The 14690-nt window shown below is 37.9% G+C and overlaps 1 protein-coding gene across 2 annotated transcripts in view; it reads right to left on the bottom strand.

Annotated features, from left to right (window-relative positions):
- The window catches only part of LOC306856998 (proprotein convertase subtilisin/kexin type 6-like), a 103490-nt gene extending 91656 nt beyond the window's left edge, over positions 1 to 11834 (bottom strand). The window contains exons 1-2 of one of the 2 annotated variants that reach the window (XR_013783062.1): positions 11314 to 11821; positions 6895 to 6999 (exon numbers count right to left, since the gene is read on the bottom strand). Coding sequence is in view for 1 of the 2 variants with exons in the window: in XM_079396605.1 (XP_079252731.1) it covers positions 6895 to 6999; positions 11314 to 11469 (261 nt within the window). In the remaining variant the exon portion in view is untranslated. Of the gene's footprint in view, positions 1 to 6894; positions 7000 to 11313 lie in introns of both variants that reach the window. The other variant, XM_079396605.1, reaches the window with a different exon arrangement.
- Positions 11835 to 14690: the final 2856 nt, after the last annotated feature.

Below are 14690 nucleotides of genomic sequence, written 5' to 3'. Positions count from 1 at the left end.
ACGGAGGTGGGGACGGAGAGCTGAGTTAGTTTATTTTGAAGGGTTTCCGGGATAATGGTGTTATAAGCAGAGCTGAAGTCCACAAACATGATCCTCACATAAGTCCCTGGTCTGTCCAGATGCTGCAGGATGAAGTGCAGTCCCATGTTGACTGCATCATCCACAGACCTGTTTGCTCTGTAGGCAAACTGCAGGGGGTCCAGTAAGGGTCCAGTGATGTCCTTCAGATGAGCCAGAACCAGTCTTTCGAATGATTTGTTCAATGATTGTTCAAAACGACAAAAGAACTCGTTTAAGTCGTCTGCCAGGTGTTGATTCTCCAGAGTGCTGGGGGGTGGTGTTTTGTAGCTGGTGATGTCCTTTAATCCTAGCCACACTGAAGCCGGATCGCTGGAAGAGAATTTGTTCCTGAGCTTGTCAGAATAATTCCTCTTTGCCACTCTGATCTCCTTTTCCAGTGTGTATTTGGCCTGTTTGTACAAGACTTTATCCCCCTTTCTGTGAGCATCTTCTTTGGCCTGACGGAGCTGTCTGAGTTTGGCAGTGAACCATGGTTTGTCATTGTTGTAGAATAGATGAGTCCTGGTAGGAATGCACATGTCCTCACAGAAACTGATATAAGATGTTACAGTCTCTGTGCGCTCGTCCAGGTCATTTGCCGCAGCTTCAAAAACAGACCAATCAGTCAGGTCGAAACAGGCTTGTAAATCCCGCTCTGTTTCGTTAGTCCATCTTTTAACAGATCTTAATACAGGCTTCGCAGACTTAAGTTTCTGCCTGTAGGATGGAATAAGATGAACCAAACAGTGATCAGAGAGTCCTAAAGCTGCTCGTGGAACAGAGTGATATGCGTCCTTTATTGTTGTGTAACAGTGATCCAATATATTACTGTCTCTGGTGGGACATGTAACATGCTGTCTGTATTTTGGCAGTTCACGGGAGAGATTTGCTTTATTAAAGTCCCCGAGAATGATTAAAACAGAGTCCGGGTGTTGTTGTTCACTCTCTGTGATCAGATCAGCGAGTTTCTGTAGAGCTGTGCTCACGTGCGCTTGCGGTGGAATGTAAACACTCACGAGAATGAACGAGCAGAACTCCCGCGGCGAATAGAACGGCTTGCAGTTAATGAAGAGCGTTTCTAGATCTGAACAGCACATCTTCTTTAACACAGTTACATCTGTACACCACCTCTCATTGATGTAAAAGCATGTCCCGCCGCCGCGCGATTTCCCCGTTGATTCTGTGTCCCGATCTGCTCTTATCAGCTGGTAATTAGGCAGATGGATCGCGCTGTCCGGTATGTCGCCATTCAACCAGGTTTCCGTGAAACATAGAGCAGCAGAGTTAGAAAAGTCCTTGTTTGTCCGGGAGAGCAGAAGGAGTTTGTCCGTTTTGTTGGGTAGAGAGCGGAGATTCGCCAGATGGATGCTAGGTAACGCCGTTCTAAATCCGCGCTGATGAAGTTTCACGAGCGCACCGGCTCGCTTCCCCCGTCTGCGCCTCCTGTAGCGTTTGACCAGAGCTACGGCTCCGCCAACTACAATGTCCAGCAAAACGTCCGAAAAATCAAAAACCGGTAGAAGATTTTGTGGTGTGTTCTGCCGAATGTTCAGCAGATCATCCCTGGTAAAGCTGATCTTATTTGAAAAACAAAAAACAGGAAAAACAAACAAAAACAATACAAACACTGAGGAGCAACGCACAATAGCTGCCATCAGCGGCGCCATTTTGTATCAGACTAATAGTTAACTGTGTCTGACATGAAAACTACGCTATAGCTAGTCCCATGAAATGAGAAATAGCAAATAACACATATAATAAATTTCCGTTATGTTACGTTATGTAACTATAGCAATGTCTGCCCCGAGACCGCACAAAACACTTCCTACGAGAGAAAGCGGCAGCTGCGCGGCGATTCCAGGATTACCTCTACAAAATGATCTCGTGGTGACAACATATTATCACACTCCCACGAGTTAATATGTTGTGGCCAGGACAAAACTAGCCTAATTGAACTGAACATATCCCCTCCCGATCGCAGTAAATACTTTGTTCGACTTTTCGGAGATCATCTACTCTTCCCTGTGGATGACCTCTGACCTACTTTCTTTACGATCTGAATTTCTGCGCTTTGAATTTTAAATATTGAATTTGATGCTTCTTCATCTTGAAAACTTGAAGCTGTATTTTTAAAAACTGGATATTTGCATTCAAAAGAATTCAGAACAAAAAAAATCAGCTGTCTGAAAATACGTCTATTAAAAAAACTGCCATAAAAAAAAAAAAAAAAAAAAAGAATTGTGTTCAATTTCAAATTTATATTCAAGTAAAAAAAATTAAAATAAAATCAGAATTCAGAACTATGTTAAATGCCACATAATATTCAGTTTTGTTGAATGACACTTGTCAATAATTCAAAGTTACACAATTCAAATAGTTTTGTCATATGTGACCCTGGACCACAAAACCAGTCATAAGTGTCAATTTTTGGTTTGCTAGGATCGGACAATATTTGGCCGATACACAACTATTTGAAAATCTGGAATCTGAGGGTGCAAAAAAAAAAAAAAAAAAAAAAAAAAAAAAAAAAAAAAAGTAATACCGAGAAAAAAAATCACCTTTAAAGTTATCTAAATGAAGTTCTTATCAACGCATATTACATATAAAAAATTAAGTTTTGATATATTTACGGTAAGAAATTTACTAAATATATTCATGGAACATGATCTTTATATAATATCCTAATGATTTTTGGCATTAAAAAAAGAAAAATTGATAATTTTGACCCAAACAATGTATTTTTGGCTATTGTACAAATATACCCGTGCGACTTAAGACTGCTTTTGTGGTCCAGGGTCATATATTATAAGCTCCACAGAAGTGAAGCTAACGTTGGATTCAGACGTGCCTTGATGGCTTCCTACCTTGGAATGTGACCTCCGAAGGCAGCATTTTTCAGTTTTTGGATGCAGCCAGTGAGTTTCTGTACTAGGTTAAATCAGTCTAATGATGACTCACTCATTCAATCACTGATTCAGAAGAATCAGTTATTAACTGACAGATATTTAGGCTAGTTAGGATATATAACAAAGCACCAAAAGACACATTAAAAACATAGTGTCTCAATAAATATGACATCATGAAAAGGGCATGTATTATTGTTATACAAAAATGAAAACATCAAAATTAGTTGTTTAGGCTGTTTAAAATGGATTTATATCGAGTATGTCACACCAATTCAACAACTCATGTACTGAATAACGAGAAAAGACTGCATTTCACTTGATTTGAAGTATGTACTGTATAAACATCAGTAAATGCACATTCTGCATTAATGCATCGAGTTGCACAATTTATAGAATGATCTTTGGTTTCATGAACTATATTACTGGACTAAAGAATTGTTTATTATTATTATTTATACAGTAAATGTACACTACCATTTAAAACATTGAGGTTGGTAAGTTTTAAATGTTTTTGAAGTCTCTTCTGCTCAACAAGGTAGCATTTATTAGTCAAAAACACAGTAAAAAGTGAAATATTATGAAATATTATTACAATTTAAAATAACTTTTCTATATGAATATATTGCAAAATGTAATTTATTCCAGTCATGCAAAGCTGAATTTTCAGCATCGTTACTCCAGTCTTCAGTGTCACATGATCCTTCAGAAATCATTTTAATATGCTGATTTGCTGCTCAAGAAACATTTATTTTTATTATCAATGTTGAAAACAGTTGTGCTGCTCATATTTACTTATTTATTTATTTGGAAACAAAAATGCTGATACATTTTTCTCAGGATGTTTTGATAAATAGTAAGTTAAAAAGAACAACATTTATTTGAAACAAAAATCTTTTGTAACAAATGTAATGCATCTTTGTTGAATGAAAGCATTCATTTCTTTAAAAATAAGTCATACTGACCCCACACTTTTGAATGTAGTGTAATTACTTATTGAACACTTTTCAATGCAACAACGGCAGGTAGAACACTGCATGTCAAATATGAAAGATTAAAAAAAATCTGTTTGCTTTTGTGAGGACAATACCACATCTATTGGAAGAGCTGTTTTTTTTATGTTCTTTTCAGGCTTGACAGCTCTTTGCTTGCGGTTACAAAACATTTCACGCCACCTCGCATGGCCTCTGCCTGTGGCCTGACACTGATGAAATGGGTTATTGGGCATTTGCCACGCTGCACCATTTGTACACATGGCCCGGGACACGATATGATCAGAGGCCCTCCGTCAGATGCTCTCCAATAGACCTGGACTGTTTTATTACCCCTGAGATGCCGGCTGTCAGGAGGAGATAATCTTAACAGGAGAGGGCCGGTTTCCAAACCCTGGAAACAGCTTGACTTTGAATGCCTGGCTGCTCTGTCAAATGAAGTCTTGGACAAACACGGCTGCTCATCATATTAAATGCGTCTGGGACCGATGTGATTTAACATGTAAGATGGAGAGGCTGAATGGCCATGTGAAAAGTAGGGAGGACACAATTGTAAAAGAACTTAGCAGCTTGGCTCATGAATATTCTTTGGGAAGTCATAATTAATATTCAACAGCAGTCCCAGTACTCCAACCTGATTTGCTGAAAAGCAAAAACAATGGTAAATAGGCACTAGATGTAGTTGGATTGTAAAAAAAAAACAAATTGTTTCATTAAAATACTTTGTATGTGAGACTAACTACAATTTTTCCCTTAGTAAAGTCTAAAAATATAATGATTTCCTAAAAAGTATCCCCCATACAAAGGTTGCTATAGTTTATTATAGTTGTGAAAGTATTAATAGTTTTTATGCATTGTATTGTTAGTTTCAGTTTAGTTTTAGTTCATTTTGATTATGTCTAAACCAAGATTTTGCGATCTTGCGACTGCAGTGCAAATTCAGCCAGTTACTTTTACATTAATGCATTTAGCAGATGCTTTAATCCAAAGCAATTTACAAAAGAGGAATAAAGCAATTAATCAAAGAATAAGTGATATTCGTAATACAAAATGGATTTATGAGAATACAAAGTTGAGAAAAGTTGCAGAATTTTGGGCTACAAAATCAGTGATAAGTCCTGCAAAGATGAGCATTAAATGATGCAAAAAAGTATTTAAAAAAAGTATGAATACACACACACTTATATATACACTTTTTTTTTTACTTTTCCATTAGGTTTCAGATATAGATTTACATTGTGAATTTCGGTCATTGTACACGGTGGTGGGAGGGGGTCCATCTGTGCTACTGCTTAATTATGCAATATTGAGCATTGAGTGCTTTTACCACCCCAGGCTGAAGGTCACCCTGGTACAGTGTTGAATAAGATTAGACTACAAGATACCATTGAAAATGCTATGTAACAAGAAAAATTATGCCATAACCCAACCCCAAAATTAAAACTGAGGCCTCTTAGATAATAGCTAAACTGAAATTTTGAAATGTTTACATGAATACTCATCCACATCTTTAGTTTTAGTTGGTTTCATTCCTTATGACACATTGTTCTTTCTGTCCTTGATGACACGTACAACGCGGAAACTGCACTGTACTGAAAATCATGCTATCAAAGTCAAAGTTAAAGCTTAATTTTTTTTCAGATTCACTACAACACAGCATACTGCAGGATATGTGGACAATGAAACATGCTATAAATGCACCACTGCTGCCTGTTACGGCTAATGCCTTTTGGGGTGTGTCCTCTGTATGACGTCACGTCCCTTCTAATTTCTCTCTCTCTGAGTCTGATTGTTTAGGTCTGCCTTTGCACACCTGCGGTTGATGGTATGAGTGCTGATGATCTATATAAAGGACGCTGAAGTGGAGTCTAGGAGAGGGGAGAGAGCCACCAGCAAACAAGCCTCATTATCTTTGTGTTCCCTTTCTAATTTTGGATGATTTCGTTCTTTGAGTTTTTCTGATATTTTTGGAGCTGTTTCTATGGCTTCGTTGTGTTTATTTTTCTTTCTGGTTTGGATGCATGTTTTCATTATGTTATGGTTTGTTTGGTTTAAATAAATATTTTTTTATGATACGTTGGTTTCACGTGTCCAGCTCTTATGTTGCGTTCCCCTTTCTGTTTAATTTAAATAGGGGGTCATAACATTTAGCTGCAAATTTGAACAACCATCCCTTCGACATCAGCAGGTGTTGATTGATGATTCAGCAACACAGACTCAGATCATGTGTCAGATGGCCTGCGCAGGGCCAAGTTTATGCATAACATTTTTGAAATATATTCAGTAGGTTTGTGTGAGGCCATTTAGATGAACTAAATGAGACTTTTCATGAAGACAGCAGCTGCAAACTCCCATTTTAACTATTTAGTTAATGTACACTATTATTTACAAGTTTATGGTCAGTATGATGTTTATGTCTTTAAAAATAAGTCTCTTATGCTCACCAAGGCTGAAATTATTTGATGTAGATGAGTTTGTTTCTTCATCAGATTTGGAGAAATGTAGCATTGCATCACTTGCTCAGCAATGGATGCTCTGCAGTGAATGGGTGCCGTCAGAATGAGAGTCCAAACAGTTGATAAAAACATCACAATAATCCACAAGTAATCCACACCACTCCAGTCCTACAAACACCTCACAAGACATTAACTGATGGACTGGAGTGGTGTGGATTACTTGTGGATTATTGTGATGTTTTTATCAGCTGTTTGGACTCTCATTCTGATGGCACCCATTCACTGCAGAGGATCAGGTGATATAATGCTACATATCTCCAAATCTGAAGAAATAAACTCATCTGCATGCTGGATATCTTGAGGATAAGTACATTTTCATTTTTAAGTGAACTATTCCATCAACTTGCAAGCATTTCAAGTGTAATTCTTGTAATCGGTGGAGGGTTTGGTGATGGTAATGTGGCCACAGGAAGGAAGGCTTACCTTCGGGTCCATGTGAATGAAGCTGTGAGTGCCTCTGGTGGCAAAGGTGGATCTGCGGACCACCCTGCTGTGATGGAAATGGTAATGGTGCTCCAGTCCTCCGATCTACAGAACAAACAACCATGAAAAACAGCATGGGAAATCACGGTCACACATTTGAGAAAGCCATGAAATGAACTTTTATCAGACAGCTTTGGTGGACAGAAATTGCATCTTGGCAGGGGCTATCCTACCCAAAAGAACCCAATATCAACACAGACTCCAGTGTAAAAGCTCCATGCACACGGATTGCTGTTCAAACCTCATAATTAGTGTTTTCGCCAAAGTGAATCTCTGTAGAATGGACATATGGCACACAGTGGGTGGTGCCATGGAAGGCGAAGTCTAGCTGGCACACGCCTACTGCCCTCAAGATCTCTGTGATATGCAGCACATCTATCACACACACCGCCGCTTCTGAGACAAACACTTAAAGGGATAGTTTAGTATTTACTCACTCATGTTGTTCCAAACCTGCATGCTGTTATTTTGTCAATGAGAGTCCATAATTTTCCTTTGCACAAGGAACAGACTCAAATGTTATTTAAATTTCATAATTGCAAATGGCATTCTCATTCCATCATATTTAAATTGTCACATCACAACCGCAATGTTCCAAATGCATTTTAGTGTTCATGACATGAAACTTGGAATGATGTCATTTTGAATCGGAATTTTAGAACTTTGATGGAACATTTCAATGATTAAAGACAGAATATAGCGCACAAGTTGTAACAACTTTTTTTTTACCTTGAAATATCAGTTTCAACATCATTCTGATGGTACACTGTCTTCTAATAAGGCAAATTACTTCTGTTTCTTTCCCGCGCTCTAAACAAATGTCTGTTCTGCACTCTCAGGAAAAAAAAGTGCAAAAGCTGTCACTGGGGTGATACCTTTTCAAAAGGTTCACTTTTGTACCTCTATGGTATTAATATGTTCACTTTAGGTACCAGTATGTATACTTTTGAAAAGATGCTTCCCCAGTAACAGCTTTTTGTACCTTTTTTCCTGTGTGGGAGTATGTTTAGTGAAGATGTTGCAAAAATACTGGATTAAATTACAGCAGCAACAAATGCATGGAAAAACAGCTGAATGGACAGCCTATCAGCTAATCGTCAACACCAACATCAAACACTGGTTTTGGATTTTTTTTTTTTTGCATTTACCCAAAAAGAAAAGCTGTTTTATGAGAGAAGTCATAGACAATTTGCAACAGGTAATATTAATTTTACAGTACTTCTTATTCATTTCAATGGCATCTGCAAACAATGATTGATTGTCGCACAATTTACAGACATTCAATAATGTCAAGGCCGCGATGTGATTGGTTATCAAGGCACACATGACCCAAGTTCACCGTTAGACTTTCACCGATGGTAGATTTGTGGACCTTGGTATCTATAACTGTTGGGGGCTCCAAAGTCACAAAAAATTTATTTTGCTTTAATGGTATTTTTTGACAGCTGACATCATTAAGAACTGTCATTGTATAGAAAAAGTGTTGTGTAAAGTTTAAACTATTTTCTTTTGTGTTGGTTTTCGTTTTGTTTGTCATTGAAAGAAAGTCAAACAGGTTTGGTTCAAAATAAAGCTGAGTAAAGAAAAATGAGGTGATTATCATTTGGGGTGAATTATTCTTTTAAAGGTGCAGTATGTGACAATGATAGCTTGCGGTTGAAATGGGAACTGCAGTCGAATTTCAAAAGAGCGTTGACGTGGGTTGCCAGATTGAGGACATACAGCAGGAATACACCATAAACTGAGTTAAAGAGTTAATTTTTCTGTGTTTTAATATGATTCCGCTCAAAGAGATATTTAGATGGATGAAGAGGCTTTATAGATCAAGTAGAATCTGTGATCTCTGACCCCAGTTCGTTTGCTGGCTTCCATGGCTGTGTTTTCCTCCAAATGACAACCCAGGGTGTCGAAATACTATTACATTCTGACACAGATCACACATTTCAAAGTGGAATAACTGGTTGTAGCTTTGTTTTTTATTGTTGTTGTTTTCTTTGACAAACAAGTATGTGAACTTATTTAAAGGTGCTGTATGTAGGATTGACACCTAGCGTTTGAACTAGGTATTGCAGTCCAATTTCAAAATATTGGAGAGGGATTTTTTCACCCGGCGCCTCCTCCTCAGACTTGATGCACACGCAGGTTGCCAGATTAACAACACCAACAGGACCAAGCGCACATGACGATGACCGAAATGAAATACACTGTATTTTCCGCCATCTGGCAACTCGGGATGCCGAAATACAATTGGGTAAACTGGCAGTGGGCAGGTTTCACAAACCAAAACAGACACTCACATTTTCAAAGGAGAATAACTGACTGTAGCATTGTTTTTCAGATAAACAAGTGTGTTAACTTAGCATGTTTCTTAAATATCTGCAAACATATTATGGTATTTTTATGCTTTAGTAGAGTCAAAAACTTACAGCACCTTTAAGTATTAAATCTTGAAAATAAGGTTTTCTTTTCTAACATTATTGAATATGCCATTGCTAAAAATATGGATTAGAATTAATGCACGTGTTAATCTTTCAGGATGCCTGTCTGTAAATGAACTAAGTTTCTTTGCTCACTCAAATGGATTCTCCTTGCTGTCAGGACACACTGAGCAGAGTATTTAATCTTGAAAACAAGGTTTTCTTTTGTAACATTTGAGAGGGTGTAATATTGAATATTCAAACAATCCACAGTATATGATTTCTCAAGTTCTTACGATGTAAACATGGTTAAGAAGAGTTTATTTAAGGATAGAGGGGCAATTCTGGAACACGAGAAACCCAAAGGCTCTTCCAGTATTTGGAAATCCTAGTGGCTTTTTTGATAATTGAATGTAATATCACACATAAAATTAGCATGTCACTCAAATTTATGCTGAGATATGTCTGGACTCTTTAAACCACAACAGAAGAGAAGAGAAGAGAAGAGAAGAGAAGAGAAGAGAAGAGAAGAGAAGAGAAGAGAAGAGAAGAGAAGAGAAGAGAAGAGAAGAGAAGAGAAGAGAAGAGAAGAGAAGAGAAGAGGTATTAGGCAATCAAGTGCTCAGGTTTGTTGGCGCACGTTTTTAGAGGTTGTAGTTTTATAGAAGGCAAGTGTGGGTGGTCTAATTTAGAGGGTAATGCTGTGATCCAGACAAGTCGGAAGAGGGAACACTCAAGCTGAAATTTCCCATTTCCAATCTTTCAAAGTATTCCAATTCCAAACATTCGGAACTCCGAATTTCCCCACCTTCATTTGAAAATAACCAATTGAACATTACATTACTAGTCACAGTGTTACCAACTAGATCAAATTTTGCTTCTCATTGACTGGCTGATCAATCTCCCCCCACTATACAAGTCAAATATTTTCAAGTAGAAGGAGGGAAATTTTCACACTCGTTAGCAAAATGATTACATAGAGTTTGTTTGCTCTCCTCTACTTGAAAACACATGATGAAAATTATACAAAGGATTAGCAAGTTGCATTAAATACAGCTTCACTTGCATGATTTGGGCCAATCACCATCAAGTCGCAATTTATTATTGGCTGCCAAACCAATCAAAACCCATCAAAACACAAGTGTGAATTTTCAGCCAATGTCAACATGTAATAATTTTACATATAAAATCCATGCACTTTATGGTAATATGAATACATTTCAATGTTTAGTTAAGTTAACTTTTGTACAATGAACAGTTTTGTTGTGTCTACTTTATTGTAAAACATGGATCCTGAAGCACAACCAGCTGAGAACCATTTGTAAGCACATTCAGTCATTTTTAACCATTATCTTGTTCCATTACTATCTACACTGAGTTAAGTAATCCTGCAGATTACTTTTGTAAACCCTTGGGAAACCTTTTCATTTGCATTATGAGGTTGATTGGCAACAGCAGACAACGTGTATTGGTATCAACATGTCTGCTCTGTTCGTCTTAGTCTTGAATCAACAAAATTGTAAAAATAATCGTCTCTTCATCACTCGAATGAACTTGTTTCACTTTACTGTTTGACATTGAGCAATTACCTCCCTGCTCATGAATATTTAATTAGCCAAGCGCTAAAACAGTTTATGATTCGTTGATTGTTGCTAAACTACTCACCGTGTTGCTTGCATTTTGGCACGACGATTTTTCGCTGCCTACCAGATTTAAAAATACACCTGCGAACCGCTGCGTGCGAAGAATGAAAGCCCTGAGCAGAGCATTTTAGTGCGTAAACATTTGCGTAATTTATGCATGACCTAACTTGTTAGTTTTTGATAATGGTCTCATACCAGTGATGATGCGTTTTCTTGGACATGTAACAGACAGATGCGTTTCCCATCATTTATCCTATAGTAACCAGGAAAATAAATTAGAAACACAGAAATATGCTTACCTGACCCAAATTAGTAAAGCCGTATTTTGAAGCGAGTTTATCAGCTTCCACTGGTCCTTCAGGGATCCGAACAGCCCAGTGATTGGTGTAAACGCGAGAAAGCGACGCTTCCCAAAGCCAAAAAGTTGACAAAACAAAACCAACCAACAACCGCATATTGCTCGCCGATAGTCCAGCTGGTTAACTTTGAGATAAATGATTCACGCAGGAGCGCTCGCCTCCAAACTCATTAAAACGAGAGCCTGTAGATGGGCATCAAACCTTCAGTCCTGGCACGCAATACATCCACAACATCCCTGAGTTACTCCCGCATTATTCTCTTCCATTCACTGCGCTGCATCCCTTCTTATCGCTTCATTTGGGAGCTCTAGTTCAGTAAACCTGAAATATGTGTCCCGTTTCTCGACAGATGGCACGCCAGCCGATATAAGTGTTGTCATGTAAGCCTATGGCCGGACGAGAGCGCGCTACGATTGAGGTTAGCAGCACGAGCTTATGGCTTGTGTTTGCGCGCTGCACTTGGCAAAGTGTTTCACGCACACCCAATAAAGGCGTTTTTATCCAGACAAGTGACGTGCAAGTAACTGTATGAGGCATGCACATCGTTTCCTTGGAACTGACATGCAGATTCACACCTCACAGGTAATTATTATAATGATTGAACAGAAGTACAAGTAGCCTATATTTCTAACTATTTAGAGATGAGTCATGACACCTGTCTAAGGTGTTCAACCCAAATTGAAAAGAAAGACAGAATTATAGTAATCTTAATTTTACTGCCATCACGACTTCTCCCTTTATAGATAGATAGATAGATTTTTTTAATTTATTTACTTTTCATCTATGCATAAAATATGACCTGGACACGTGAGAACTGTATCCAACAACCCCAAAATGATTTGCAAAAAGTTAAATGCATTAGATGATAATGAGTGATTTTCAACTTTTCATTAGCATCTCACTTTACACACTAACTCACACACACACAAACAAACACAAAATAAATAATAAAAAAAATTATATGAAAGTGATAATTGCATTTAGTTGTCTAATCATGCTGAGAGTGTTTGGAACGACAGGAGCAATGCTCTGAATCTAGAGGTGTTTCAAGAGCTCAGTTGACATTGTCCTGTTGTCAATAGTCAGATCTGATGAAAATCGAGCACATCATAACCAAACTGATGAACAAACATATACAGGATCCAAAAGACCACATTAAAAATCTAGTCCTGAAAATAAAAGTTTTGCTGTCAGCTTGAGTGCTGCTATAATGAAATCAATCCAAATACTAAATTATTTTAAGTCACCATCAAGCCATCCAAGATGTAGATGAGTTAGTTTCTTCATGGGAATAGATTTGGAGAAATGTAGCATTGCATCACTTGCTCACCAGTGGATCCTCTGCAGTGAATGGGTGCCGTCAGAATGAGAGTCCAAACAGCTGATAAAAACTTCACAATAATCCACAAGTTATCCACACCACTCCAATCCATCAGTTAATATGTTGTGAAGTAAAAAGCAGCATTTTTGTAAAAATAAATAAATAAAAAATAAAAATCCATCACCAATGGATTTATTTGATTCACAAGACACTGGGCTCTCATTCTGATGGCATTCATTCACTGCAGATGGTCCATGATTGGCTGGAGGTGATTTCTCAGCAAATTAAAATTTTGCGGTGAACTATTACTTTATTTAAATTAGAAAATGCAAAACAGAAGCATTTTCACTGGTGTTCTCAGACTTTAGATACCACTTTAAATGATTTGCATGATGGCTGCAGTCGTAATGCTGATGCAAAAGATGTGTCTGTTGGCTCCTTCTTTGTTTTCTCTGTTTTATAACCTCAAGCTGCATAACAGCACTGATACAAAGTGAATTCTAAGCCAAGTTCTGTTTCAAAAAACGGTGCTATAATTCTCTTTTTCAACTTCTGTCTGTACCATCTGTGCCTTCCCTGCGGAGTTAGAAAAAAAGGCCAGACTCAGTCAGTTTTCCACTTGTAAAAGATCAGAATATCTCTGTTTATGAAAAACAACACCAAGAGTCTAAATTTAGACACCAATTGCCATATTCAGTGTCAACACAGCTAAATTTGACAAAACATACAACCATAACAATATCCAAAAGAGCCAACTGTTATGTCTTCTTCTAGGTCTCTTCCTTCGATGTAAGTATAAGGAATTGTTTTATTCATCAAACAAAAATAATAGGTCTGACTGCTTGGAAAAGGAATAACACGCCTGTCCTCAACAAGCTGCAAGATTTGAAGTGGCACAAACAATGCGTGATGAGTTACACGCTTACAGTAATAGTGATGCTCGCCTCAGCAAACATCACTAATAAAACAACAGATGACCTGAAATGAGATCCTGTTAAGTAGCAGGAGCCCATTTTAAAAGAATATCAGCTCTATAGCGCTCGGCTGTACATATTCATAGCTCTCGTTAAACCTCATAACCTCAGAAGACGTTTATAGGATAACAGCAGGGTGCAATCCTCCTTGAAATATTGTTGAGCATTATCTGCCCTGAAAGCTGCGCTTTAAAGGAAAATATTTCGCAGTCTGGATTTATTTCATGGTTATTATGCACACCTGATCAGCCTTGCTCTTCGTTTGGCCTCCCTGAAAATAGAAACGCAGGTTTCTTGTGAAAAACGGCATTGTGTCGTGAGTTTGAGGTATTCAGGCTTGACGGAGTCGAGCTCATTTGTTTCTTCAAGCCGATCATTTGGCAGAGAGTGAAATATCGCCGTGGCTTTTAGCGCTGGCACTGAGCAAGTTTTTACTTGATCATCCTGAGCAATGAAGGGGAATAATTGAGCATTATGTCATTTGAAGCGTGCTGTTGTGTTCATTCTTAAAGTTAAACTTTATCTCGGAGGGAAAGCACCGCGCTGTCATCTTTACCCAGGTGACCTTTGTGATCTGAAATGAGGCTCGTATGACATTTCATTTACAGCTATTCATTCAGCAGACACTTTTATCCAGAGTGACTTACAAATGAGGAAAACATAAGCGATCCATCCTGAGGAGGCCGTAACATGAGAAATGCTGCAATACAGCCTACGGTTTTACAAAACAGAGATTCAGGCTGCATGTTTATTAGTTTCATTATTGTTTATGACTTAATCCACCATTTTATATATAACTAAGATTTTGTGGTGCATTATGGGATTGTCTTGTTTGGAAAGGGATGCCAACTGATGTGTCTCAGAAGGCAGCATAATCTTATTGTCTACCTTTTGGAAAAAAAAAAACTTGTGCATCGGAAGCAGATACCTTAAAATGTTAATATGCGTGCCAGGTTTTAAAAATGGATGGCTCCTTTAGCTAAAGGCATTTATTCAAGGAATAGTTCACCCAAAAGTTACCC

The sequence above is a fragment of the Barbus barbus genome, assembly GCF_936440315.1.
Source record: "Barbus barbus genome assembly, chromosome: 1".
Taxonomy (NCBI): Eukaryota; Metazoa; Chordata; class Actinopteri; order Cypriniformes; family Cyprinidae; genus Barbus; species Barbus barbus.
This window is presented reverse-complemented; position numbering and strand designations above follow the sequence as displayed.